This window comes from Marmota flaviventris, chromosome 15, assembly GCF_047511675.1.
Source record: "Marmota flaviventris isolate mMarFla1 chromosome 15, mMarFla1.hap1, whole genome shotgun sequence".
NCBI classification, from domain to species: Eukaryota; Metazoa; Chordata; class Mammalia; order Rodentia; family Sciuridae; genus Marmota; species Marmota flaviventris.
This window is the reverse complement of record NC_092512.1, coordinates 623,685-651,385: the sequence shown is the minus strand read 5'-3', so window position 1 is coordinate 651,385 and position 27,701 is coordinate 623,685. Positions and strand designations below refer to the sequence as shown.

Below are 27,701 nucleotides of genomic sequence, written 5' to 3'. Positions count from 1 at the left end.
CTGCAGATGCATCACTTCCCTGACCTGCTGGGCCGCCTGGTGAGCACCAACCTGTTCTACTTTAAGAGCACCTTGGAAGAGGTCCGCGCTGCAGCCCCCATGCTCACAGGTGAGCGCTGGCTGACCTCCTTACCCCCCGGACCCTGGGGCCCACCTCCACTCTTGCCACACACCTAACCCCACCTGCTGCAGGGTTCCTGGTGCTGCATGCAGAACCCGAGCAGCAGCCGCAGGTGGACCTGGAGCAACTGATGGCAGGTGTGTGCCCCTACAGCCTGAGCCCCCACCCCACCCCCCCACCCCCGCAACCTGCCCAGCTCTGCTGGGGCCCAGTGACCCTGTGGGCATCTGCGGGGACTAAGTGATTTTCCTGGATTTCAAGATTTTTTTCCCTGTCACTGGTGACCTCATCGTCTCTAGTAATTCACGGAAACTTCCTAACTGTTCCAAAAGAGCTTAAAAAACACTAAAAAAGGAAAAACTATCTTTCCGTTGGCTCCCAAGCCCTTCCAGCAGAGCTCCGTTAGGAAGGCTGTGGGCGGCCCCAGGAGCAGGCGCAGGGCGTGCACACAGCCGCCTCTCCCTCTGTCCCAGCACTGCAGCTCCTGCTGCGGGACCCAGCACCCGGGGTCCGGGAGAAGTCTGCCGAGACGCTGGGCCGCCTGGTGAAGTTCGCCTGAGGCAGACCAGCAGCCAACAGCCAACGGCACAGCGTGCCTGCACCTGCCAGAGAAGGCCCTGCGGACCCTCCTCGGACACTCTGCTGCCAGGCGCTACCCGGACCCAGCCCCTGCTGGTGGGGAAGGTGCCAGGGGCCAGACTGGGCAGGGCAAGCCAATGAGCCCCCACAGGTCTCCCAATAAAGCCGTTTGCTCCTCAGTGGGTAACAGGGTGTAGTGATGTGGCCCCTCCTTCTGGGACAGGCCAGGAGGGTGTCCCAGCCTGGTGCAGATGTCCCCCCACTCCCATTTTAGAAAAAGCAATGAGGTGAAGTCCGGCACTGGTGGGAAGGAGGGGGAAGCCTCTATTGAGAAGACGCTGGGCGCTGGCCCCCACCCCGCAGCAGGGCAGCAGCCTAGGTGAAGAGGCGGACCGTGCCGTCTGCCCCTGAGGAGAAGACCCACGGCTGCGTGGGGTGGAAGGCCACATCCAGCACACCCAGGTCCCGCGTCAGCACATGCCCCTTCAGCACCTTGACGGGCACGAGGAGTGGGTTCTGCAGCAGATCACTGTGGAAGAGAAGGACTCAGGACACAGCTGGACACGAGCGCCCCCGGGGAGCCAGACAAGGGTCAACGCTCACTTGTACACCATGCCATGGCAGACGATGATGCTGCCGTCGTCCGAGCCGGACGCAAAGAGTGGGTATCGCGGATGGAAGGCCACGGCCCGCAGAGCTTTCCTGTGGTGCCTGGGGGAAGACGGGACTGCTAGCAGGTGCAGGCGGGAGGGGCCCTGCCGCCCCACTGCCGGCCGCGCCCCTCACCTCAGCACTTTGTACGGCTTGGTGGAGAGATCCAGGTCGAACCACACCAGCTTACTGTCATAGCTGCCACAGATGATGTTGTCACCTAGGGACCAGAGCAGCAACAGGACGTGCCCAGTGCGTCTACGGTGCACTCCCCAGCCCCACCGCAGGGACGTGTTCCTCACCTGCAGGGTGCACAGCCAGGCTGGACACCCACTTGCAGTTGGGCATCAGCTTTTTGGTGAGCTCCTGGCGCAACAGGTGGTAGACGCGGACACTGCGCTGAGAAGCCACAAACAGGAAAGGCCGAGTGGGGTGGAAGGCCACGCGCTGCACCTGCCCGTGGCTACGGCGGAACGGGCTCTGGCTGCGACGTCGGCTCAGCTGGTGAATCAGCACCTGGGTATGGCCTGGGGTGGCCAGCACCACGGCCAGGTAGTCCCCACGCCCATGCCAGGTCACCTGCGTCACTGGCTGTGAAAGAACATGAGGCTGGCTTGTTGGCTGGGGCAAGCCCATCCACCGCCCTCCCCCCACACACCTTATCGTGACAGATGCGCAGCCGCAGGCCCCTTGGGTGCTCCTCCTCCAGGGCCTCCACCCAGCGCGCAGGCTGCAGGGCAGGCTCCTCTGGCGGGGTGAAGGAGCTCAGCAGCTGGTCGGTGCTGCTTGCCAGCAGCCGGTCCCCCAAGGCTGGGTTCAGCAGCAGTACTGCATCATCCCTACAGGGCCAGGGTCAGAGGCAGCCCCTCAGCACAGTGTCCCCCCCCCCGTACCCCTCCCATGAAGAGCCCTTCAGGACCCACACTCACATGGCCGCAGCCACCAGGCAGATGCTGGGGTTGGGGTTCCAGGCAACACTCCTCACCACAGCCCCCACAGGCACAGTCCCCATGCAGCGGGCAGTGGCTACCTCCCAGAGCCGCAGCGAGCCATCATCTGAGCCTGGGAAGAGCGGGAAGATGCTCAGTGCCTGCTCCCCCGAGCCGGCCTCCAAGCACAGGGCTGACCCCACCCCCCCCCCGCCCCCAGGCCTACCTGAAACCAGCCACTGGCCCCCTGGGGAGACACTGAGGCAGCGGACAAGGTCACTGTGGCCCTGGTAGACCTGCAGAGGAGAAGCGACAGTGAGGAGACAGATGCCAGGGTGCTGGCCACACCCCCGGGGCCCCACTCACCAGGGCCTGGCACGTGGGGAAAGGCTGCAGGTCCCTTGGCCGTGGCAGTCTGGGGATGAGGTCTTCGGGGTCCACATTCACCTGGGGCAGGAGAGCAGTTGGTCACCGTGGCCCCGGCCCCGGCCCCGCCCCCGCCCCAGCGCCCCTCATCTTCATGCCACCCCGCATACCCTCATCTTCCGCTGACGTGGGCACAGGTACAGATCAAGACAGCGCTCAAAGCGCTCCTGGATAAATCGGCCATATGCAGGGACGGCCCGTAGGCTGGGGAACTTCCGTGGCAGGAAATTGAGCTTCCTCTCTCCAGGCTCCTGCTGTGCCCAGGCCAAGCGCTGTGGAGACCGACCGGCAGGTGGGGTGAGCGGGGAGGAGGGCACCCCGAAGCCCAGACCCCACCCCCCCCAGACACACCTCCTCCTCAGTGGGCAGGTACTCAGGAGGGGGGTTGTAGGACTCGGCGTGGCCAGGCAGGGCCAGCTTGGGGGCAGGCACATGCATCTTGTGGCGCCCCAGCACAGCGTTGGGGTCCTCTTGTGCCCACAAGTCGTAGAATCTGGGGGTAGGGTCTCGGGGCCGGCGAGGCTGGATCCAGCCCATCTTGATGGCATGCACCATGCGAGACACCTACATGGGGAGCCTCGGGTCAGGACAGAGCACAGGGCCTCAGCCTGCTGGGGGACAGGCCTCACCCTGCCCGAGGGCAGGCAGCTCCCACCTTCTCTCTCTCCACCAGGGACGGGATGAAGCTGCGTTTGTCGGCAGGGCGGTTGGTCACTGGGTGGATCATGATGTCCCCGCTGAAGAAGTCCACAGCCGGCTAGGGAGACAGGTGTGGTGTCCAGGCAGGGGCCCAGCCCAGCTCCAGATCCCCAGGGCCAGCTGTCCCAACCTACCTCATAAGGGTTGAAGCTCACATCCCCAAACTGGCCTCGCTGTAGCCGCTGCACCAGGGCCACCTGCTCATCCGTCAGCCGCAGGTCATGCCCTGTCATCCTGTCCTTCACCGTGCGCCTGGGGGACGGCCAGTTAGAGCCAAAGCCCTTGCTTCCAGACACTCCCCAGGCCCCACCCAGAGGCCCACTGACCAGAAGTCAGGATCGTCCATCTTATCCAGAAACTGGTCCAGCTCATCCCGGGTCCGCAGGGGCTTGTAGATGCGCCTGCCATCCAGGTCATAGCCCACATGCGGGAAGTCCTCGTACCACTCGAGAGGCACATTGCCCACTGTGTTCCGGATGTCCTGTAGCCAGGGCCACCATGTCAGCACCTGTCCCACCATGCTCTCCCTCCCTGTAAGCCCCCCTGGGTTTAGAAAGAGAGAGAGCAAGAGCAAAGGGACCGGCCTCGAGCACCTGAGTCTGGCAGACCCCACATGTGCCCTTTCCCTGGCCCTAGGGTCTGACGTGGCACAGCAGCCGGCGCTGCTGCCCCCCCAGGCCTCTGAGGCCCACAGCCGCACCTTCACATTTTCCACTGAAGTGGTGCCAGCCCTGGCCTCCCCCTCGTCAGATTCCTTGGCCAGGGCTCTGGGCAGCCACAGACAGGGATGACCTCATCGCCCACGGGCTCCCTCCCCTGGCAGGGGGCCTTAGGCCAAAATGGGTAGCTAGAGACAGGGATCAGGGGGAGACCCCTCCCCACTCACTCCACAAGGTGACAGAAGTCACTGCGCTCTGCTCTACAGGTAGCTGGAGACCTCCCTGCCCCTGCTGGCCCTGCCCCCTCCCTCCTTCGGTGGGCAGAGCAGCCACATTCCTGGACTCACATTCCTGGTTTCAGCCCCTGCCAGCTACCACCCTCACTCCTCCAGACCAAGGACTGCTGCCCAGGCAGCCGCTTCCTGCAACAGTAGCCATGGGGGTAGGGGCCCAGACAAGACTTGGGTCCAGCTGGGTGCTCAAGGCCCTTCTGCAGCAGGACAGGACCTCTTGGCCCCTCAGCCCCTCTCAGCAGGCCTGACCAGGCCCTCTCCTTGGGCCCTGTGGTCCCATGGGGTAAGAGGTCTCCAGCACCCCCCACATCTACACAGTCAGCCTGTCGTCCTCCACCTTGGGCTGGGGGAAGGGATGGCCATCCCTGGTTGGAGGGGCCCTAGAAGGAGCTGGTCTCATCTGGGTATGCTCCGGTGTTGAGGAGGCTCCAGAAGCACCAGGCAGGGGGAAAGGGGGGCAGTAGTGGTCTAGGATAAAGAGGGGATGCTGGCAGAAGGCACAGACGTGGAGCAGACAGGTGCAGGGCACAGACTGTGCCACCCCACACACAAGTCTTTGGGCAGCAACCGCTGGGGCTGACTTCTGGCCCTTCTACACTCCTGTGGCTGGCACACGGCTGGGCACAGAAGGCCATGTGCCAGCAGGAGGAACAAGGGGGCCAGGGCATCTGGGTAAACCTGGGCAGGCGGAGGGAAAGCCTGCTTGCTCATGGGTTCCCCCTGAACACCAAGAGAGAAGGGCAGGCACCGAGTTCCTGAGGGGGTCCAGTAGCACCTGGGGCTTCCACTTCGCCTGCATCCCAGAGCCAGAAAGATGCTCCAAGGCAGGGGGGTGGGGGCGTCCACGAGATGGCAGGAACGGGGCGCGGAGCCCCCCCCACTAGGCAGCCCAGCCTCACTTGATGGCCCGGCCTGGACGGGCTGGGCCTGGGAGGAGGCGGCGGCGCGGGGGAGGGGCCGGCCGGCGCTATAAAGGCGCAACTCGCGGCCCCGCTCCAGCCAGGACGCACGTGTGCGCGCGGCGCCCGGCAGCCGCCACCGCGGGGCGCAGCCGAGACCCGCGCCTCGCCCGGCCGGCGGCCCGCGAGGCCCGTGGCCGCCGCAGGAGCCGGCATGAGCGGCGCACGGCGGAGCTGACGCCGGCCCCCCCCCCCGCCCGGCCCGTGTCCTTCACCATGCTACGCTCGGCCCCGCCGGGCCGCTACCTGTACCCCGAGGTGAGCCCGCTGTCTGAGGATGAGGACCACGGCAGCGAGAGCTCGGGCTCGGACGAGAAGCCCTGCCGCGTGCACGCGGCGCGCTGCGGCCTCCAGGGCGCCCGGCGGCGGGCCGTGGGCCGGCGGGCCGGGGGCGGCGGGCCGGGGCCCGGGGGGCGGCCGGGTCGCGAGCCCCGGCAGCGGCACACGGCGAACGCTCGCGAGCGGGACCGCACCAACAGCGTGAACACGGCCTTCACGGCGCTGCGCACGCTCATCCCCACCGAACCCGCCGACCGCAAGCTCTCCAAGATCGAGACGCTGCGCCTGGCCTCCAGCTATATCTCGCACCTGGGCAACGTGCTGCTGGTGGGCGAGGCCTGCGGTGATGGGCAGCCGTGCCACTCCGGACCCACCTTCTTCCATGCGGCGCGCACGGGCAGCCCCCCACCCCCGCCGCCGCCGCCGCCGCCGCCAGCCCGAGATGGCGAGAATGCGCAGCCCAAACAGATCTGCACCTTCTGCCTCAGCAACCAGAGAAAGTTGGTGAGCAGGGCCCCAGCGCCAGGGGGCCCACCTCACCCCTCCACCCACCTGCCTTACAGAGAGCTAGGCTGGGCAGCACTCCCCAGCAGGGCACAGACAGGACACCAGCCACCCAAGCTGGGCCCCAGGGAGGGACTGACACATGGAAGCTGCCTTTGGGAAGGAAGGAAGCTGTTCTCTCTTGGGGCCTCTTCCTAGGAGACTGGCCCTGGCTGGAACAGGTCATCGGGATCTGCAGATGTAGGGCCAGGAGGTAGGGATGGCTAGGAGGGGTCACCCTAGGGCAGGGAGCCCAGGGGGAAAGCTGGGTGGACACCAACCTGGGAGATGCTGAGGATTTCTCAGCAAGTCGGGAAAGGAAGTACACATGAGCCCTGCCCTCCGGCAAAAGGGTAGCAAGAAGGCACTTTTCTGAAGGGAACCCCTGGGGTCCAGCTATCACCACTCCTTAGCCCCGGCAGCCCACCACCCACCCCCAGGGCTCAGTGAGCACCTGCTGCCCCTCCCCCTGACCCGTCGGAGGCAGAAGGCAGAGGCCACAAGGGACATGGGTCTGGGGGTGAGGGCCAGGCTCTGGGAGATGCTGGCCAGCCTTGATTTACAGCTCCAGCCCAGCTTGGTGGCACCGGAAAAGCAGGGTGAGCAGGGAGAAAATACAACGACTTTTCCCAATCCCCATTTCCTCTCCAGACAGCACGCGCGAGCTCCTGGGGCCTGAACATCTGGGAAATTTAATTTTACAGTTTCGGCTGTGCAGCAGTATACGCCCCTCCCCAAAATGCACGGGGGGGGGGGAGGGGGGGAGAGCCAGGAAGGGGGTGCCTTAGCACTGGCCATCTGAGACAGCACCCAGCAGGAAGCCAGAGAGGCCAGGGCTGGCACTGGGTGACACAGGGCCTCTGCCCTGGCCCTGACGCCCCTCCTTCCCTCTGCAGAGCAAGGACCGAGACAGAAAAACGGCAATTCGGAGTTAGGAGGAGGGCCCGAGCAGCCAAGGCGGATGCCTGGCGAAGGTGGATGCCAGCGGGGATGCCCACAGCCCCAACTTGGACCTGACCTGGGCATGGGCCCAGAGAGCACCCACCAGGCCAGACCCGCCCCTGGTTGTGAGCAGGGCCAACGGACACAGATGGACAGACAGGCAGCGGCCTGACTTTGAGTAGCTCAGCACTCGCCCGGCCACTGGAACTTTCCATGCTGGCTCCCTACCTGGGCCAAGTGTTGGCATCCTGCATCTCTGATGTGATAATATAAAGTGTGGAAATTTTGTATAATTAAAAAATGGAACACTACCTTCCAAATATGGAGGCAGACTATCCTCTTGAAAGGTTCTGAACTCACCATGCGCCCTCAGCTGAGCTTGCACTCCCACCCCCGGGGCTCCATCCTTCCCTGCCTGGGGCGCCCCGGTTCTCTGAGAAGCCCCGGCTTCTAGGACTAGACTGAGGCAGTCTCGCAGAGGCACCCAGTAAGAGTCTCCTATTGGGAAACTGGGGTGGGGCTGAGGACAGGCCAGAGGAGAGGGACCCAGGAGGGAGCAAGCCCACTGTCCTGCAGGGACAGCAGGACATGCGCAGTGTGGGGCCTTGGGCTGGCTTATACATAGGCGGCTTGGCCAAACAGTACTCCTCAGAGTGGACATAGGGTTGGCCTGATAGCAGCCAGGTGACAGCCATATAAGTGCCACACTGGTGCCCACCTGGGCCCACAGCCTGCCAGGGCCACCCTGCTCTCCTGTCTCTGTAAGCTGTCATTGGGCCATAAGGTACCCTGCCCTGAACAGCACACTGAAGGAGGACTCCTGGATATCTACCACTCTGTCCCACCCAACTTCCTGAGAGACCCCACTGGCGTCCAAAGGGATCAGTTTAGCCCCCCACTGGGCTCCTGCCCAGCAGGCCAACTGTTATTACAGTCCTACAGGGGACAATTTAGTTTAGTGGCAGAGCTCTGTGGGCATAGTAGAGAAGAAGGGCCAGGCAGTCCCATGCAGACCACCTTCCCCACTGATCCGGGCAGCCAGCAGCCTGACTTCCGGCCGGGTGGTAGGTAAGGGTGCCAGGTGCAAGAGGCTGGTGTCCCAGGACGCTCCTCAGACCCTTGCCCTCCTGGCCTTCAGCACAGGCACTGCTGTGCCCCTGCCCTGGGGAGCCCAGGTGCTGAAGCCCTGGGCACCATCACAGGGCAGGGCCAGAGCTGCCCCTCCTCTGTATGATGGGCTCCAGGGAACATGGAGCAGGAAGCAGTGGTGTAATTTTGTAGGAAATTCTCAAAGCCAGAGCCATTACGGATGGGGGGTGGGCTGTGTCCAATGTGATAGAAATATAACAGGATAAAAAGTCTCAGCGGCAGGTTTCATTCAGAGAGAAACCCAACCCCAAATTTCCTCCCCTTAATCCTGCAGGAGCCCACAGCTGGCCAGAGGGGGGAGGAGAGGGCACATTCGCTGCAGAAACCCCTGCCTGCCCAGGGAAGCCAGGCCCGGGGGACCAGGGGTGCAGCTGGGGGCTGAGGGAGGTTCTTTCCCCCCATGTGTTCTCCATGCAGCACCCTGCCCAGCCGCCCTCCCAAACAACAAGATCACTGTATGATGCTGGGCAGAGTGCAGGGCATGACCTGGCAAGAGGTGCCCGTCCCCGCCGCAGGTCCCGTGAGCACTGCCGCTTGCCTCCCCTCACAAACAGATCCGGGCCAGGCAGGGGTGCAGACAGCCACCTCTGGTTGGAGTGGCCTGGGCAGTGTCGGGGATAAACCAGAAGACACGCACTGCAGAGAGCACTGAGGGAAAGTCCCCAGAGACCAAACCAGGGGCACAAGGGGGCACAGCCCCGGAGAGCAGAGGCTGCCAGCCTACACAGCAGCCAAGACTAGAGACTGTGTAGGCAGCCAGGGGCTGGAGCAATGGGGGCGTGATGGCTGGCACCAGTGGGCACCACGCAGCCTGGGCCAAGTACAGGAGGAGGGCCAGCTGTGGCAGGAAGACCTGGCAGAGCACAAGGACAGGGAGTGCAGGCGTGGGGTCTGAGCAAGGCTGAGTGGAGGCCTATGGCTGGGGGGTTAAGCAGGGCCAGGTGGAAGGGGACAGGGACAGCAACAGGCCTTGGGTTGGAAGGATCTCCAGGGGCCCAGATAGTCAGGGTGCGGCACGCGCCCGGCCAAGGCCTCTATTGTGGGGCCTGACTCCGGCAGCGGCTGCAGCTTGGCCAACCTCAGGTCTGGGCAGCCGGCCCGGCTGCTCCCCAAGCTGCACCGGTAGCAGCAGCCGAGGGGCTGGCCCAACAGCCAGCAGGAGGAAGGGAGGGGTTGGGAGGAACACTCCATCACCCTCCACCACTCCAGATTCAAGCCAGACCGGGGGTGGCGGGGGCCTCCCCAGCCTGTGGCCCCACACGAGTCCCACAGCACAGCCGGCAGCTAAAGGCTGGCAGGTGCTCCCTGCCCACCTCGGACCCTGGCTCCCTTCCAGAGTCTGGCCTTGCCCTCCACCAAGCTGGGGGGCTGTAGGATGAGGACACAGGGCTCCTTCTGCCTGTGCCCCACAGAGGCAGCTGGCAAGGACGGGAGGCCCCTCAAGCAAAGCTGAGCTGGAAACGCTTGGTCCAGCGTCGGCTGTCAGCTCCCCGTCCCCAGCCTGGGGAACGAGCCGCTGGCAGCACCACATGATTCATCACCAGGCTGCCTGCGCCCCAGACCAGCCACCCCGCCCTGCTCAGCACCTGCAGGCTGCCAGGAAACACATGTGACCCCTCTGGGTCAGGCACCACACTACAAGACCCCGGCCCAGGCTGGCTTAGGCACAGATAGACACAAGCCCAGGGCTTTCCTTGGGGGCAACATAGCCCCAAAGACAGGCCTGTGGAATAGGGCTGGGCAGGGGTCCCCCCACCCCAGACTGCACCGGACACGGCAGCAACTAGCTGATGTGTCGGCTGGGACTTTTCCGCTCTCGATGAGCCCTATCCCCTCCCCCTCCCCAAAGTGGCTGCAGCTGTCAGGACCGCAGATTGGAACTGCAGGTACGGGCCTGGCCCGCTGCCCACCTCCCTCCCGTGTCTGTCTGCGAGAGAGGAAGCCGGCCCACCTCTGGAATCCTTCACTCTCTCCTCGTTCCGCCTCTCCCACCTGTCCCCCGGGAGCTCGGGGTCAGCAGCCTTGCTCAGTCTCTCTCTTCCCCTGGCCCCTCTCCGATTACAATGCGGGTAGTGTTCAGTGCTCACTCAGCTCCCCCTGCACCAAACGCCCGCCTCGGAGCTCACAGCCTTCCTGTGCCTCTGCTGCTGCCTCCCCCTCCCGAGGTGTCTTATCTCTGTCAAAGTGCTCAGGGCCTGCAGGCCGCCATGAGCTCCCTCACCTGCAGCACTGACCCCACGAAGGTTCCAGCAGGGACGCTGGCCCCTAGAGCCCACACCAGAGGCCTTCGCGACAGACCAGAGGGAAGACAACCTCTTCCTGACCCAAGTCCAAACCCGTCAAGGGAACCCAGAAGGGGCTGGGGCCAGCAGGAGGAGCCACCTTCCCACCTCCTGTCAGACTGCCCCGCAGTCTGTGCCCAGACACCCTGGCCTCCCTCTTCCTCCCACCATCTGCTGGCCCGTCCCTCAGCCATCAGGCACATGTGGCCCCACTGCCCAGATTCCCGCTAGCGAGTGGGGACAGTGAGCCACACATTGGTTTGCAGGGTAGGGAGAAGCACCCCTCACCTAGAGGGTGCCCCAGGCCCAGTCAGCCTGGCCCTCTCCCAGAGCTAGACAGGTCCAGTGGGTGCTCCTGTGCCACACACCCCTACTCTGGAGAGCAGATGCGTCCCAGGTGTTCCTGCAGGAATGCTGGGGTGGGGGACATGGGCGCAGGCCGTCCTATGTCTTCGTGAGCTGAGGGCATATTCAGAGACACAGTGCTGCTTCTAGCTCCACACCTGCTCAGCCCACTCCCTGGCTCTAGGCCGCTGAGTCTCCTCTGGAAAACCCTGACCCTGAGCACCCCCAGACACAGAGCTCCAGCTGCCCGCCTCCTGGATGGGCCCTTGCCCTATGCCCCAGCGCCCTCACCCTCACCCTCCAACACCCAGCTCTGCTGCACAGGCCTGCTCTCCAGATGTCCCCCTCGAGAGCCCGCACCAAAACCTCCAGCCCACTCTGTGGGGACTGCTGTCAAGAAACTGGCCCTGCCTGAGTCCAGTGTGGTAGGCCAGGGCTTTCACCCCACCAGGCCCAGCACAAGCCAGGATGCAGTTCTAAAGGTCAACTCTGCCTGACGGTCACTGCAGGAACCCTGCAGAGAGTGCTCACTCAGTACCGGGGGAAGCTGGCTTCCACCATCTACCCCTCCTCACTGACCACCCCTGAAACGGCGATCCTCAGCCAGCAGGGGTACTAGGACACAAAGGGTGGCTCTTGGGAACCACCAGGCTGAGGGCAAGAGTGGGAACTGGGAGTCTTGTCTCCCTGGCCCAGGACAGTCAAAGCCACATACGCACACCCATACCCTGGGCTGCGGGTGGTGTCCCTGGGTTGGCATCAGTGGGCTGGCCAGGCTGGCCCAGGTACATGAAGGGACCAGGCCCAGTGGGGTGGTCTGATTCCCACCAGCAACCCCATTCCGAGGCAGGCATACAGACTGGCCCTGGGTGAACGGCCGCCAGGGCAGTCTGCAGGCTCGGGTGCCCTCCACAAACAGAGCAGGGAGGGCCACTCACGAGCTCACTCACTGGAAACCTGAGCCGACAGGCTCCCCTTGCCAGCAGCAACGAAAGCAAGCGCCAGAGTACGTGGGGCGGTGGCCAGGACGCAGGCGGGCGGGGGCGGCCCCGAAGGAGCAGGAGGCCGCCAGCACTGGAGGCAGCTGCCGTTTCAGTAGCTGGGAGAAGCCATTAACGGTGTTTGGCGAGAGAGCAGAGGGGATCGCGGGTTCTGGACGCAGACATGCCGGGCGCGTCCCCGCGGGATCCCGAAGCTACAGCCCAGGCAGAGCCAGGGGTGCTGGGGAGCCAGGCAGGGCTGCGGCGCGGCCCAGCCCCCAGCCCCAGGTCCACCAGAGGGTTCTAGTGGATGGTCCCAGGCCAGTGCCTGTGGGGAATGGATGGGTAAACTAGTGAGGGGCATGGCTCCTCCCAGCCAGGGCCTCCAACCCCTCCTCCTAGCCAGGCTTCCTAGACAAACAGGGCCACAGGCCTGCTGGACAGGAAAAGACGAGAGCGGGAGGCTCCTCCACCAGGAGGCCCAGCCTCAGTTTCTCCCAGTGGTTGACAGGCAGAGAAAGAAAGGAGCAAACAAGGCCATCTGCCCGAACTCTACCCCAGCCCCCTTCCCAGGGGTCCCGACGCTGGATGAGATCACGTCTACAGAAGCCGGGTGCTGTGGGGAGGGGTGAGGTGGCTGTGCGGGGGTGGGGCGGCGCAATGCAGAGGCTCCTCAGGGGCTCCCCCACGCCAGGACCCCCGCCAGGAGAAGAAGCAACTCATCCAGGGGCTCCCCCCCTCCTGCCTGCACTCAGCCCACACTCCAGGCAGCCTGGCTGTGAATCTGCGGGGAGGGAACCGGAGGCCCAGTGAACAGGACCAAGAATCTGCTCCACACTTAGCAAAGTCAGTGGGGCCGGTGGTCCAGCAACTCCGAGGCTGAGGCAGGAGGGCTGCAAGTTGGAGGCCCATCTCCACAACTTACTAAGACCCTGTCTCAAAATAAAATAAAAAAGAACCGGAGGATGGAGCTGGTGGTAGAGCACCTCTGGGTTTGACCCCCAGTAAGTGTCCCAAGGGGAGGGATGTTCCTGAAGGGGGCCCTGGCAGATGCCAGTAGTCAGAGGGCCCAGAAGCGAGACCCAGGGAGTGGGCAGGGAAGAAGTGGGGAGGGATGGTCAGGTGGCACGTCCAGCCCCAGCAGCGGCCATGCAGGCCTCCCTCACACCGTGTGGCTGCCAGCCCTCTCCACGCCTGCTGAGGCTTCTGCTCCTGGGGTACCCTCTCTGCTGCCGTCCAGAGCCCTCTAGAGTTCTGGTGATAGGACTCACTTACCTGGCCGTTCTGCCAGGTACCTGTGGCTGGCTGGGGACTGGGGATGCCCTGGGATCCTGCTATTACCAGCCCCCTCTGAGGACACTGTCAAGAGAAGTGGCCACCCACTGGAAGTCCAAGCAGGGGCTAGCCTCAGCAGCAGGCTGCAGCCCTCGTGGGTCCTAGCCAACTGCAGCATGAGCACGCAGAGCACAGGGCTCTTGTGCAGAGCTGCAGCGCAGCCTGCAGCGGGTCAGGCTCTGCTCACCTGGCCTGGCCCTGAGCCAGGCACGGCCATCCACAGCCCACCTGCAGCACCCTGCTCTGCTGAATGCGGAGGCCAGGTGCACCATGGGATGGGGCTGGCCCCTCATGCACAGAGGCGGTGCATCTGTCTGGGCCCGGCACAGCTCCTGAAAGCTGAGCTCTGCCGCCCCCTCGAGCCACTGGCCGGCTGTGCTGGCAGAAGCTCAGGTGGGCAGGCGTCTCTGCTCCGGCGCTGTCACTCACACTGACACATGCGATAGTCATCACCGGAGGAAGCAGCCCCCGCAGTCCAGAGCCTCCTCAAGGCACAGTGGGGGCCACCCAACCCTTCTGCAGTGGTACTGGACAGGTCCTGGACAGGCCAAGTGAGGCACGCCCCCTGGGGGTAGGCAGGGGCAGGCAGGCCCGGTTGAGGTCCTGCCCAGTTCTGGAAGGCCCTCCCCTGGCCTCTGCACTCCATTTACAATCATCATTGATTTCTCAAAATACCAAATATAAAAAAGTAGCCGACAGGATGTGGCTGCCGACAGCCAGAGCCCCCTGGGGGAGGGGAGGCAGGCAGGGAGCTGCGCCGCGCGGCCCCCTCTCCAAGTACACCCGCTGCTCCGGCCAGGAAACCAATTTATTTTGTTTTGTCTCTGTTCTCTGAACGCGCAGCAGAGACGGGATTGGGCCGGCGGCCAAGGCTCCTGCAGACACTGCCAAGAGAGCACAGGATGGGGGAGGACGCCCAGCCATGGAGGGGCGCGTGTCCCCCGCAGACCCTGGGGACAGCTCCTAACAGGCCGGCAGGAAGAGCTCCTGAGGAGGAGGGCCTGTCCCTGTAGGCCTCACACCAAAACCCCCAGGCATAGAGGAGGCTCTACGCTCACTTTCTGGAACTCCCCACAGGGCTACCGCCCTGCCTGTGGCCAGGCCACACCAGGGAGGGGACTGGCTGCCAGCCCCACCACCTCTGGGCTCAGCGCTCCTCAGAGCTGCCAGACTCTCCTGGCCCTGGTCTCCTGGACACAGCCCGTCAGTCTCTCGAGCTCCCACTGACCCCAACTGGCACCACACTAACCCGTACCCTTGAAATTCTGTGGGAGAAACAAGCAGACTTCCCTGCCTCTCCTGAGAGCCCCTGGAACTCGATCAGAGGTCAAAGGCAGTGGCCCGGTCACAACAGCCGCCAGAGAAGGGAGGGCCAGAGCCAGTTGCTGCCCTCAGCCTTGGCACTCCTGTGACCCAACCCACAGGAGTTGGGGTCTGTGCTCAAGCCATGTCCTGGCCCCTCCACACCCAAGTGGAGAAGCAGCATAGCCCTCAGGAAGCACCCGGGATGGGGTGAGGGCAGCACCAGCACCCTGCGACACATATGCCCAGGAGTCACAGGGCCTGTCTACAGGACAAGGCTTGGGCTGCTGAGCCACATCCAACCCTCCTCTCCCATCACCTGCAATGACACATTCGTAATCATCTGTCTTGGACCCCAAAATCACTCTTCCAGATGGGAGCAGGGCCCAAGCCAGGACGCCCACACAGCCCAGCAGCCTCATAAGGCCCTGGATTCCTGTGCCCTGGGCAGCACCACCCACCTGTGGGCATGCCTCAACAGACCCCAGGGTCACCCTGGCCTGAAACCTAGTGCCCACTCTGATCATGGTGCAAGCCACCCCCACTCCCCCCTCCACCGCCATGGCAGGAAAGCAAGTCTGAGCCCCACCTCTTCATCAGAGCTGTCTTCTGCATACTCGTCCCTGCATGACACTCCAGCCATCTCTGTCGTCAGGCAAGTGGTGTGAGACTGCAGAGAAAGGGGAAGAGTGTTACTTCAGGAGGCACAAGATGTCCTCTAACATCAGGCAGCCCCAGTCCCTGGAAGACCTGCACCCAAGGCCGAGGCCTGGGACATCAGCCACAGGAAGCCCTTTGCCCCAGTCTCTGAGCAGCTCCACCTGGCCCTCGACCTCAGTGCGGAATGGAGGCCACCCAGTTCCCAGTGGCTCTCTGGGGACCTGAGCTGCCATGGCTGGCACCAGGGGTCTTCCCTGGTCCTCTTTCAAGGCTGGTCCAGTCTACACCCTCTTGTAGCCCTCAGAGGAGCTGACACCAGGTGCCTGACTAGGAAAGGAGCAAGGCTCCCAGAGCAGTTGGCAGCAAGGCTTCACTCCCATCTGCCCCCTCCCTCCGAAACCTGCTGCAGGGCCCCTGTCACATCCGCCCCATGTTGGCCCCCACTGGGCCCAGATCCAGCAGAGGAGGTTGCTGGAGGGGCAAAGCCACCACTGGGGGCAATGGTCAGAGGGGGCACAAGGTGTTGCATGCCTTTGACCTGTCACATGGGCCATCGGCAGCCCACTCCCCAGGGTGAGACCCTTGCCCCTAGGCAGTCTGGCCACTGCCAGGAGCTGCTAAGAGCCATGTTCAATTGTGCCAAGGGCCCAGAGAGGTTCCCCACATCCTCAGAATGCCTGGAGCTCCAGTAAGGGCCAGCTGTGTGCCGCCCCAAGGCACCCTCCCCACCCACCATGTCCACGACCCCAGGCTGACCCCATCCCACTGGGTCAGAGAGTGGGCGCCACAGAGGATTCACACCCCAACCTGGAAAACAGATTCACCGCCACCGAGGAGGCGACGGCTCCAGTCAGATCGGGTTTACTGGAGGATCCAGGACTAATGGGGAAAACAGGCCCACCTCTCACCCCTGGGGGCAGTAAAGTGCTCAGAGCAGGAACCCCTGTGAGCGGGCGCCCCCCACCCGGAGCCCCTCTCCCTCCTGCCAGGGCAGGAGCCAAAGGCCTGGCTCTTCCCTCGTCTGTTTTTCCCTCAATATAAAGAAAGATGGGAGACTAAGTTTTTTTCCAGGCCAGGAACAAGGCGGGATTCAGTTTCCACATCTCCCCACCTCCAACTTCCCTGCTGCCTGCCTGCTGAAAGTGGGTCAGCACCGACTGGCATGGGACACAGGGTGGGTGAGTCCTAAGCTCCTGCCTCGGCCCAGAACACACCCCCCAACAGACTGGCGTGGAGCAGGGCCCACACACTCAGAGGCAGCATCTGGTAGGCCACCTCCAGGGCCAGCAGACCCCTGGGTGGGGGCAGTCGGACACCAACCTCAGTCAGCATGCACGCATCTACAGCTCTGGTCTCAGGCCAGGCCCCAGGTGTCTCAAATCTCTTTCCAGGGGCCCTCTGGGCCCAAGGTACCTGCCAAGCACCACACCCCATGAGTCCCAATGGCAACGCCCCCAAGCCTCCAGAGTCCTGTAGGAGACCATAAGCTTATCATCTGTCACTGTGCGTCACTATTGCCAAGCTGGGCAAAGCTAGACCACGCGTACAGCATTGTAGGCACACCAGGGGAACCTGGCGCTGGCAAGCCCTCAGCAAAGAGAGGGGTGCCTCAGGGGAAGAACTTCCAGGGCACCCAGGGTTCCAAGGAACAGCATTCCCGCTCAACTCAATGGCTGCAGGGCACCTGGTTTCCACCAGATGGCAGCATCGATGTGCATGACAGCCTTGGGCCCAGCTCCCAAAGGATGCGACACTGGGGCCACCTGAACAGGGTCACCCTGGAATAGCAGATTTAGGAAAGCCTCATCCATTTGAATTTTGGAGACAGATGTTTTGCAGTTGGGCATTGAACACCTTTTTTTGGGCTGGGGATGTGGCTCAAGTGGTAGCGCGCTCGCCTGGCATGCGTGCGACCCGAGTTCGATCCTCAGCACCACATACAAACAAAGATGTGTCCGCCGAAAATTAAAAAATAAAATATTAAAAATTTTCTCTTTCTCTCTCTCAAAAAAAAAAAAAACAACACTTTTTTTTTAACTTAAATTTTAAGAAAAAGACTGCTAAAATATCCAAAACACAAATGGAATGTAGGTGTGACCTGCTCACAGCAGTCTGTCTTCTCTGGAACAGGGGACCCTAAGCAGCCTGGATGTCTGCACCCCTCACTCTCAGGTGAAAACACCAGGTGGCAAGGTCTGCCCAGACCCACGCAGTTAGCTGACCATAGGCCGCAAACAGCCACCTGAGGACAGGGTCATCCCTGTCTTGAGCTGCCCCTGAAGGAGATCACAGGCAAGGCTGACTCCAGGGACCTCAGCCAGTCAAAGGAACATGGAATTCTGTGGTAAGCTCTCCAGATGAGGGGACAGAGATCCGAGGCCAGGACTCCCACACAGGCACCTCCTAGTGGGTGAAGCAGTGCACAGCTTCAAACTCTAACTGCTACCTGCAGCCCCGTAAGAGGACAAGCGGCCGGAGGGACAGAGGATGGGGTGGAAAAACCCAAAGACCTTGGGGGCAGCATGGTGTGCACAAGAGGAACAGAGGCAGAGCAGGACTGAAGGACCAGTGCACAGGGAGCCACACCCACCTAGGGGCCACCGGGCATCAGTGGAGGAGCAACAGCAGGCAAAGCAGCTGGAGCCCAGGAGGGCGCATGGAGTGCAAGGAGGGGCACGGAAGGCTGTGCCGACCACAGGGCAGGCTGCACTAGGGCCAGGCAGCAGGCCAGGAAGACATCCAGAAGGAGCTAGCGAGGCGCACCTGGGCAAAGGAGCAGCAGTGTGGGTGCCTGGGAGGCCCACGAGAGGTGATTCCCATCCTGGATTCCGGGTGGCTGCCCAGCCTTAGGGCTAGAATGCACCACGAGGACCAAAAAGAGGAGTAAGCCATGACAGCCTGGGACGACCTCCAGTGAACAAGCTTCCTGTTGTCGGGGCAGCAGCTTCTTCTGTCCAGCATCAGGCCACTACCAGCCAGGTGAGTGGGGAGGTCCCTCCGTATTCTGGGAAGCAGGCCTGGGACAGCCAAGCCAGACCTTGTTCTCAGCACTCCTTCCCTGTGGCATCCACATCTCCAGAGGCACAAGGCAGCACTGCTGCTACACACCCAGGTCAAAGTGAGGCACAGCACGTCCCTAACATCGTCGGGCAAAGGTCAAATCTAGACTGTTGCTGGTAACACAAAGACCCTATGCTGCCAGGTGCAGTGGCACATGCCTGCAATTCCAGTGGCTGCGGAGGTTGAGACAGGAGGATCGTGAGTTCAAAGCCAGCCTCAGCAATGGTGAGGTGCTTAGCAACTCAGTGAGACCCTGTCTCTAAATAAAATACAAAATAGGCTGGGGATGTGGCTCAGTGGTTGAGTGTCCCTGAGTTCAATCCCCAGTACCAAAAAAAAAAGGACCCTAGGCACAAGATAGACGAAAAGAACGCAATACCTGCAGGCCCCTGTGCTGGACAACACAGGCTTCCCAGGGCACTGCCCACATCAGCCTCAGTGGTTGGACACAGATGGAAAGGGTCAATAGCATAATAGAGTTCTGTACACATGGCCCAATCCGTGGGAAAGATGGAGAAACTGATATGCCACTACCAGCCAGGCGAGCGAGGAGGTCCAGTGAGTTCTTTAAAACCGTATTCGGAAACCAGTATGGTTTTAAAGAAATTAAGTCAGAACAAAGCATGATGACACATGCCTGAAAACCCAGCTACCTTGGAGCCTGAGAACAGAGGATCCAAGTTCAAGGTCAGACAAGGGGAGAGGGTAACACCCAGTCTCATTAAAAGAAGAGAATTCTTCAGAGGAGACCAAAAGAACAGACACACACACAGGATGGAAAATGTCTTTGTTTTTCAGGGAGAAGGAAAGAGTCTTAGAAGGGCCCCGAAATCGGCAGGCCATGCACGCCTCACAAACACCAGGGAAAGTGCCTGCCCTACACTCCCGTCCCCCAGACCTGAAGAGAGTGACCCCCACTCACACCAGGCCTCTCTCGGATGAGATCCTGGGACTGGCCCAGAGTTCACATACCTGTGTCACGAGGGTCTGGTGGGTCTGGGGGAGGAGAGTAGTGACACACTGTGGGAATATGGCTTTGGACATTTTATTCATATTTTTGTGGTGCTGGGGACTAAACCTAGGGTATTACACATGTATGCAAGCACCCTGTCACTGAACCACATCCCCAGCCCTTCTTATTTTTTATTTCAAGACAGGTTCTCACTAAGTTGCTGAGGCTGGCCTTGAACTTGCAATCCTCCTGAGTCAGCCTCTAAGTTGCTGGTATTACAGGTGTGTGCCATCACGCCCAGGTACTGTGGCCATTTAAAAACAAGACTACAACCCTTTATTTCCTTCTCATCAAGAGGATAAGTCTATCCCCTCGTCCAAATCTGGAGGGGCCTGTGGCTGCTTTACCCGTCAAAGGGAGGCAAGCCCAGACTGACAGTGTGTGATCTGGGCACAGGACATAAAAGCTCTGTAGCCCTGCCCAGTGTCCTGGACCACTCACCTCAGACCCTTGAGCCACTCTGTGAAGAGTGATTCCTGTGAGAGAGAGGGACAAACAGAGATGTCCAGTGGGTACCAGCCTTCAGGACCAGCCCAGACACCAGTGAAGAGGCCCCTCTATCCTCACCTAGGACCCCACCATCACCAAGCCCCAGAAGACAGTAGACACAATCTGAGTAACCACCTTCCTAAGGTGAAATGTACTGCCCCTGGTGAGCTCCAGACCTCAGAGAGGCCCTGATGCCGAGCAGTGGGAGGGTGAGGAAACAGCCTGAGAAACTCAATGGTGGGAGAAGCCAGGACAAGAGCGCGGACAGAGGCAGGACATTCCTTCCAGTCTGGACACTGGGCCCCATGCACAGCTCTGGCATACACCCAGGCCCTTCCTATCTGAGATGCACTCCATCAACTAGCTGGGGAAAGCCCTGGGTGGCCTGGTCCCAACCCTGGAGAGCTAGGGCCCTCACACCATCCTTCATCAGAGGGCATCAACACCTGGACACTAGAGCCCACAGGGACACCTCAGCCAGTCCAAGATCCACATGGCCTCTGCATCACCCCCTGGAAGCTAGCACCCCCAGAGTGATGCTGAGATCCCAGTCACCCCTCCTGCCCAAAGTGGCATCAAGTCCAGGTACAGACAAAACTCTGCTCAAATGAATGGAGAGATGCTTCTTACATACCAGGACCAGGACCAGGCCCTTCCTGACATCCTGGAATACGGCAAGCAAGGTGAGTGGGTGGAACTGGGACTCTTGCACAAAGAAATAAGAAGACAAAAGACAGCAAAAAATCAACACTAAAAATACAAAGCTACGGAACAACCAAAGCCAAGCACAATAAGAAAAAAATGGGTCAGATGGGCACAAAGGGGAAGAAATGGCTATGAGCTGACCAATCACATCAGGAATGAGGAGGGGGCATGGGTCAGGGGTAGCTCAGAGGCAGAGCTCTTGCCCAGCATGCACAAGACCTTGGGATCAAATACCCAGCACGAAAATAAAAGGAAAGACAGCACAGGCACAGGTGACAGGTAAGTCCTCTTAACCGTGAGTCCAGAAAGGATTGCAAAGCCTCTCCCTGAGCTGCTGGCACAGGGTGGGGACAAATGCCAGGCCTGGCAGGGTGGCAGTGGAGAGCACCAAGCTGTATTTAGAGGAAACAGGCCTGGCAGCACGGGGAGCATGAAGCAGGGCTCCCTAGGGAGGCTTGCAGACAATGAGGGGCTGAGGGTGCCCTGGGAACTGGGACACAGGCACCACATCATCAGGGTGGAGAGGGACAGGAACGAGGGACAGGGTCATCAGTTCTGAGGGACTTAGATGGACACGGCTGGATGTTGCGTTCCACAACTAAGCTCTCAAGGTCACTCCAGTGAACTGGACTGCATGAAATAATCACACAGAGACAGAAAAATACCTTTTTCTTTGGGTCCTGTGATAGCTGCTCTCTCTGAAAGAGAGAGAGAGAGAGAGAGAGAGAGAGAGAGAGAGAGAGAGGAGCTTGTGCTGAACCTTTTTATAGGGAAGTAGACATTCAAACGAGGCAAAGGATAGGATTACAGAGGAACAGGTGAGTGTAGCCCAATCCCCACGGGGGAGGCCTACACCTGAAGACCTGCTTTGCTATCCAAGCTGGGACAACGCCCAAGTCACCATGAAATGTAGTGCTTGGTCAAAGCCCTGTGCTTGAGAACTGGAAGGCGTGGTCATTCAGAGCAGCTCCCTACAGCTGGATACAGTGGGCACTCAGGGAGAAGGCAAAGGGTCCAATCACTGCACGAGCCTTGGGGGACCATGGGAGCAAGCTGACTTTTTTTTTTTTAAAGAGAGAGAGAATTCTAATATTTATTTATTTATTTTTAGTTCTCGGCGGACACAACATCTTTGTTGGTATGTGGTGCTGAGGATCGAACCCAGGCCGCACGCATGCCAGGCAAGCGCACTACCGCTTGAGCCACATCCCCAGCCCGCAAGCTGACATGTAATGAGGTGACATCATTAAATGAGGAGCACAGCAAATCTGCCTGTCCACTCAGTAGTGAACAGGTTACCCATACCACAACTACACACAAAGCCAAACAACAAAGCCCACTGCCTGTAGGCAGGCTGCACCCACAGTGCTGCAGGCCTCCTCGAACAGGCTGGACCCTGAAAACCCAGCTCCTCCAGGGACAGGGAGGGAGACACCGCACCTGCCCCCCTTTGCAGGCCCAACGTCCACCCCTCATTCCCACCCACCTCTCAGCCCTGGAACCCTGTGATCCTCCTCATCTGAGCCCTCCTGGCATCAGGTAGGTGAGGGGTTTGGCGTGATGACCCCAACCCTGCTGCACCTCCCAGGCCACCGTAGCAGGAGATTCCCAGTAACAGGGGGACAGCCATGCCTTGTTACTGAAAGAACCCTGAAGTCTGGGGTAACCTGGTCCAGTGACAGGTAACAGACAGCAAGGGCTCTTGGTCCAGCATCTCAGGCCAAAGTGACAACAGGGCTGAGTGTGGCTTTCCTGACATCATACACAGGTCCGTGTGAGTATGTGTGCTGCTGGACCAATCCAGCTAAGGTAAGGAGATGGGAGGTGCTTCTGGGATCAAGGCGAGAAAGCCTAGAAGAGGAGAGGGGAGCAGGCCTGTTTTCTGCCTCACAGAGTGCTCTCCTCATCCTGCAGAGCCTCACTTAAGACAAGGAGGACTCACAAGACCACACCAGGCACCCGTGAGCCCGAGTCTCCATTAAAGAGCAGACCACCTAGCAGAGGCAGGGCAGGGGCTACGAAGTGCTACTGGCAAAGTTCCCCACAGTTACCAGGGTGGAAAAACAAGAATTCTAGAAACTGCTTCACGGAGGGTTTGGCATGAGGACTTGGGCAGTGGAGAACCTCTGAGGCAGGTGGTATAATAAGTGACAAGGTGCTCCTGTGGTGGGTGAAGGCAGGCTAGCAGACCCCCCCAAAGGGCCCTGACTCAGTGGAACACCCCCAACATGGCAGGTGTAGCATCCTTAGGGGTGGCAGATGGCTGGGACAAGACACCAATGCAGAGCCTGGCAGGATGCCAAGGGAAACATGGGGGTACCTAGAGAAGCCAAGCTCAGGGCTGGGGTCCTGGCTCAGTGGCAGAGCGCTTGCCTAGCATGTGCGAGGACCTGGGCTCACTCCTCAGCACCACATAAAAAAAGCAAATAAATAAAAGTATTGTGTCCAACTACAACTAAAAAATAAATATTAGAGAGAGAGAGAGAGAGAGAGAGAAAGCCAAGCTCATGGGAAGCTGAGAACACTCAAGAGGCAGTACTAGCAGGTCTCCACCTACACAGCTGGCAAGAGAAAAGGACTCACAACATCCAGAAGGACAGGGGACAGGGAGGGGAAACAGGTTGGCCAGGTGAAGGCATACATAGCTTTTGTGGAATGGAAGAAAAAGGGGGAAATGGGAGGGATTTCCACTGCGGCATGGAAGCATCCCCCCACCTCTTCAATTCACTCCCATGGCATGAAAAAATTCAAATCTAGGATCAAAGATCACATTTCAGCACTGAAAATATTCTAATAGAGCCTGATTACAGTCCCCATATAAGAAAATATATAGAAGATAGAAGTATATAAGAAGGCAGAAAAAACACACTGGAAATAAGAGCACTCAGCTGGGCAGGTCCCATGGCTAGGCATAGCAAGGGAGGGCAGATCTGAGGACTGCCCCTTCCTTTGATCCCCACCTGGTCTGAGCACAGCAACTCAAGTCCAGCAAAGCAGCCCGCAGCTGAGATAGCCCTCTGGAGGCAGAAGGACAGAGCCATCCTTGGAGACAGGTGAGGACTGCCACAGGATGGAGCAGATAGATGCCCAGTTACCTCCAGGCAGAGGAATCTAAGCAGAGAGCCCCGTGGAGTAAGTACTGCATCCAGGTCAGATCCAAAGCTCCAAGAATCAGAGATGCCCAGGGACGCACCAAGGCCTCATAAAAGCAGAATCTTCCAGTAAGACTCCACCAGACACCCTCCTGTACCTTCAAGATACTTGTACAGGTCATTGCAAGGACTTTAACAAAAGGTAGACTTCAAATATTTAAACATAAATGTTCTTAATTTTAAAACGGGAAAAAAAGCCCAGGAAGATATATGTGGACTATTAGCCAATTATCAATACAGAAGAAGGGCACTGAAGGGGAGCCTTCAAACTTCACTGGATAGTACTGATCTGATATCCAAATCTTTTTCAAGAAAGGTCTATTTTTACAACTTAAAAAAGGTACGCCTGTGGGCTGTGGCTGTGGCAAGAGCTGTGGCAAGCTTAGTGGCAAAGCGCTTGCCTTGCACATGTGAGGCACTAGGTTGAATCCTCAGTGCCACATAAAAATAAACAAATAAAATAAAGGCATTCTGTTCATCTACAATACAAAAAAGAAAGAAAGAAAGAAAAGGTATAACTGTGATCCAGGACAGGAAAATCTCAAGTTCAAAGACAGCCTCAGCAGTTTAGTGAGGCCCTAAGCAGTGAGACCCTACCTCAAAATAAAAAATAAAAAAGGGTTGGGGATATAGCTCAGTGGTAAAATGTCCCTGGGTCCAAACCCTGGTACTAAAAAGGGGAAGGAAAAAAAAAACAAAAACTTAAAAAATGGCTGGGTGGGGAATGCGGATATAGTCCCAGTAACTAAGGAGACTGAGGCAGGAGAAACACAAGTTCAAGGCCAGCCTCAGCAACTCAGCAAGACCCTGGAAGCACAGTGGTAAAGTGCCCCAGGGTTCAATCTCTCATAACAAAAATTTAAAAAACTGAAAGAGTGGCCCATAACCTTATAAATCAAGTTCAGCACAGTGAACACGTCCTCTCTGTGCATATCAAAGTTATAATTATAGCTTAAATAAGGTTTATATCTGGCTTTAAAACTTTTTTTCCTAGTAAATAAACCAACCTAACACAACACAACACAAACAAACCATGGCTTTCTGGCTTTCTCTAGGGCAGCCAACTTTATTAGCCAAAGTCATGACTTCAGAATACCACAGCCATTCAAGTATAAATGATCACCTTAGTTTCCAGGAAACTTTAAATAACTCTGGCATTTTAGTTAAAGACAAGAATGGGTGCAACATTACCCCACACCAGTGCAACCCATGGGTCTCTGTAGCTCCTAGGCCATGTAGGGTGGCTGGGTTGGACTTCAGCCACCTTGCCCATGCCACTCAGAATGTTCCCTTGCAACCATGTCCTGCCAATGCCCCATGCAACAGAATCCCCGTCTGGGGCTCTAAAAGAAGGCCTAGCCTATAGCAAGGCTGAGAGGCAGTGTCCCATAGAGAATGGCCCAAAAATCATCTGAGGGGAGAAGACCCAGGCATATGGTTTTCAGAGTTCTCAGGAATGGCCCACACACCCGGGTGCCCTTGAGCGCTGGAGTACCCTGGGCCCCAGTGCCCTGGAGGCCAAATGTGGCCCAGATGCAGTGCAGGAGAGACAGGCTTGGATTCCTTAGGGAACCCTGCAGAAGGGAGCATGATACACCCCTCAGGGGGTCAATGGCCCAGCGAGTGCTTCCCCTTCTTGGCCACCGTCGCCCACACTGGGGAGCCCATGAGGGGTTCCTTGCTCACCCACCTGTGCCTGCTCCTCAGAGGTCTCCTCCTTGCTGCCCTCGCCTTTGCAACAGCTGCTTCTATCTTCCTCCTCCGTGTCCTCACTACTGTCAGTGCCAGAATCTTCCAGACCTGAGAATACACTCTCCTCACTGTCAGAAAGGCCGGAATCGCTGCCATCATTGTGGTTGGGAGCAGGGTTGCACAGAAGGGACGGCTACAAGGAAGCACAAAATTAGTGACTGCTAACCCCACAGGCTCACCAAGGCAAAGACTATGCAGACCCCATGGGGGCAACTGACCTAGCACTCTGCACAACAGCCTCCACCTCCACCAAAACCACCCATCCAACCTGGGCCCCATCTTCTGTCTCTACACACAGCACAGCCACCTACATACTCACCTCAGTATCTCACAAGGGAGGAATTTTTGAAGGACAACACCCCCATTTTAGAGCTCAGTTTCCACTGCATTACCCAAACCAACTTCTCTCTACTGACAGACACACTGTACCCAACCTGGCACTTAAGGCTCCACAGCTGGGAGGGCATTACCTAGGGAAGGAGCTGGGGGCCAAAGAGGATCAGAATCCCTGAGAAGTCACCTCATCCAAAAACACTAGTGAAGTGGCACCCTCTTTTCTCCACAGAAAAGCCCTCTTCACCATGGCTGATTTTAGGACTGTCAGCAAAAGAGTCTCTGCAAAAGAGTCCAATGTAGACAAACTTCCTATTTTCATGTCGCCCTGTTTTACCTGGCCACTGGCCGGGAAGCTATCAGCACTCAGGTGCTGGACACCCCCTTACTAGTTTTTCACAAACGTATCCTGTATGGTAGTTTGTAGAAATGTGTAACAAGGCCTCTGGCCTTGAGCTGGGCTTCACAGAGATGTCTACATTTTTAAGATAAGTTACAACTGGGCTCCATGGTAACAGCTGGCAGCGGGAGGAAAGAAGGGGAGAAGAAGCTCCCCCCTTCTCAGGTGTTGTCCTTGAAGAGTTAACTTGCCCAAAACAGTGAAAGAAAAAGCTGCTTTTATGTGAACTTCTGCAGACTGTGGACTTCTGAGCCCCTCCCCTTACACGCTGGGTATAAAACTCTGGAACTCCCTGAACTCGGGGTTCAGGGGATTAATTGATTACAGCAAAAGCTGTGCCCTCTGAACCTGGCTGCAGCCAAATAAAACTGTTTCCTGCTGTCTTGGGTGCCTGGCCTCGTCTGTCCCTACAACACTAGGACCAACAGTTGATGGATAAATTGTAAAGTTAGTTGAAGAGTAATGGAAATGAGGCAAACTTAATTATAAGCAAGCTAAACCTGTTCCCTATTGGAGCAGAACCATGGCTATTCACAGCAAAGCCCTGCTGACTGGAGACCATTTCGTGCCCAACTAACATGACACACAACACAATGTGCACTGGCTTCTGAAAAAGTAGAACAAGAATTTGAAGACTCTCAGGAAGCATATGAGGGCAGAATTCTTGATTTCACTATTTTTCTAATAGATTACAAGCCTCATCTTATCGCATTACTAACTATGCTACAGCACACAACTGAGTTTTTTCATACAAGAGACCTCACACACGCAATCATGAGGTATCATCAATATTCAGTTGCTACACGATTACAACAGCAAATGAAAACGGGCAAAGGGTTAGGACTCACTGCCTCTTCAGGACCTGGAATCCAGACTGCTAGCTCAGCTGATCATGGGGAGCAGCTTCAGAACATTTCTCAGAATAAAGGGACAGTTTAAAGGATCCAGCAAAGCAAAGTGGGCAGAGAGGCTCGGCTGTGCTCGCTTTCTACCAAACTTGATGCACTCCACAACCCTAACCGTTACAATGGGGCACTGGATTCACTGCTGACTTCCATATTCTCACGTCCACTTGTAACTTCGCAATATATCTCACACAGTGGACAGTACCACAACTAGGTAATGTACAAAAGGCGAGTGATACTGAAGGTGCAAGCTCAAGCCCTCCCAAAGATGGGACTCAGTTCAAGGGTTCGGAGGCTGCTCCCCTGCCAGTCTCCAGCCTGACACGGCTCCTCGATCCACAGAGCTGCCCCGGGCTCCCGCGCCCCTTGGCTCAGGCTGAGATCCACCGAGACTCACACTGAGGCCCCGGCGGAACAAGCTCTGCGAGCCTCCAGGCGATCCGCAGGACAACTGGTGCCGCGCCCGGGGTGACAGGCGGCCCGGAATCCCCAGCGACTTCGGCCTCCCCAGCCGCGCCGTCTGCCACGTGCATCCCGGGCCCTCGCAATTTGCGCCCGGCCACCCGGCAGTCACCTTTTCGGGCTCCGGCTCCAGTTCGCGCTCTGGCTCGGGCTCCGGACGACGCTTTCCGGGCTGCACTCTCAGCTGCTCGCGCCTGGAACCCCTCTCCCCAGCCATGCCGAGCGGCTCCGGGCTCCCGACGGACCGCCGCTTCCGGCAGCGAGCGCGCCTCGTGAGCCGCGGCCAGCCCCGCCCCTC

At 59.0% G+C, this 27,701-nt stretch overlaps 3 protein-coding genes across 8 annotated transcripts in view; 2 read left to right on the top strand and 1 right to left on the bottom strand.

Annotated features, from left to right (window-relative positions):
* Mroh1 (maestro heat like repeat family member 1) overlaps window positions 1-879 on the top strand; it is a 74,336-nt gene extending 73,457 nt beyond the window's left edge. For 4 of the 6 annotated variants that reach the window (XM_027951444.3, XM_027951453.3, XM_027951426.3 and 1 more), the window contains 3 exons: window positions 7-109; window positions 193-258; window positions 595-879. In XM_027951444.3, coding sequence (XP_027807245.2) covers window positions 7-109; window positions 193-258; window positions 595-680 — 255 coding nt within the window. In that variant the 3' untranslated portion in view covers window positions 681-879. The other 2 variants (XM_071602051.1, XM_027951463.3) reach the window with 2 other exon arrangements.
* Window positions 880-1,001: 122 nt separating this feature from the next.
* Bop1 (BOP1 ribosomal biogenesis factor) lies at window positions 1,002-27,682 on the bottom strand. Its single transcript, XM_027951506.2, has 16 exons — window positions 27,516-27,682; window positions 25,242-25,436; window positions 15,063-15,143; window positions 3,732-3,886; window positions 3,540-3,657; window positions 3,362-3,463; window positions 3,058-3,270; window positions 2,817-2,978; window positions 2,647-2,727; window positions 2,507-2,576; window positions 2,281-2,413; window positions 2,010-2,190; window positions 1,654-1,942; window positions 1,487-1,571; window positions 1,304-1,411; window positions 1,002-1,229 (listed from the first exon to the last, which is right to left on the bottom strand). The coding sequence occupies exons 1-16, from the start codon at window positions 27,618-27,620 to the stop codon at window positions 1,076-1,078; spliced, it is 2,232 nt and encodes a 743-aa protein (XP_027807307.1). The 5' UTR covers window positions 27,621-27,682; the 3' UTR covers window positions 1,002-1,075.
* Window positions 5,527-7,355, top strand: Scx (scleraxis bHLH transcription factor). The gene is made up of 2 exons (XM_027951519.3): window positions 5,527-6,099; window positions 7,035-7,355. Exons 1-2 carry the CDS (start codon window positions 5,533-5,535, stop codon window positions 7,071-7,073), a joined length of 606 nt encoding a protein of 201 aa, XP_027807320.2. The 5' UTR covers window positions 5,527-5,532; the 3' UTR covers window positions 7,074-7,355.
* Window positions 27,683-27,701: the final 19 nt, after the last annotated feature.

What these genes read in the sequence shown, in the direction of transcription:
- Scx (XM_027951519.3), top strand. Translation starts at nt 5,533, where the DNA reads ATGCTACGCTCGGCCCCGCCGGGCCGCTACCTGTACCCCGAGGTGAGC. An exon ending in TCAGCAACCAGAGAAAGTTG is followed by an intron (nt 6,100 to 7,034) that starts GTGAGCAGGGCC and finishes TTCCCTCTGCAG; the next exon opens with AGCAAGGACCGAGACAGAAA.
- Bop1 (XM_027951506.2), bottom strand. Translation starts at nt 27,620, where the DNA reads ATGGCTGGGGAGAGGGGTTCCAGGCGCGAGCAGCTGAGAGTGCAGCCC. An exon ending in ATGGACGATCCTGACTTCTG is followed by an intron (nt 3,658 to 3,731) that starts GTCAGTGGGCCT and finishes GCCGTCCCCCAG; the next exon opens with GCGCACGGTGAAGGACAGGA. An exon ending in GGGCCAGTGGCTGGTTTCAG is followed by an intron (nt 2,414 to 2,506) that starts GTAGGCCTGGGG and finishes CGCTCTTCCCAG; the next exon opens with GCTCAGATGATGGCTCGCTG.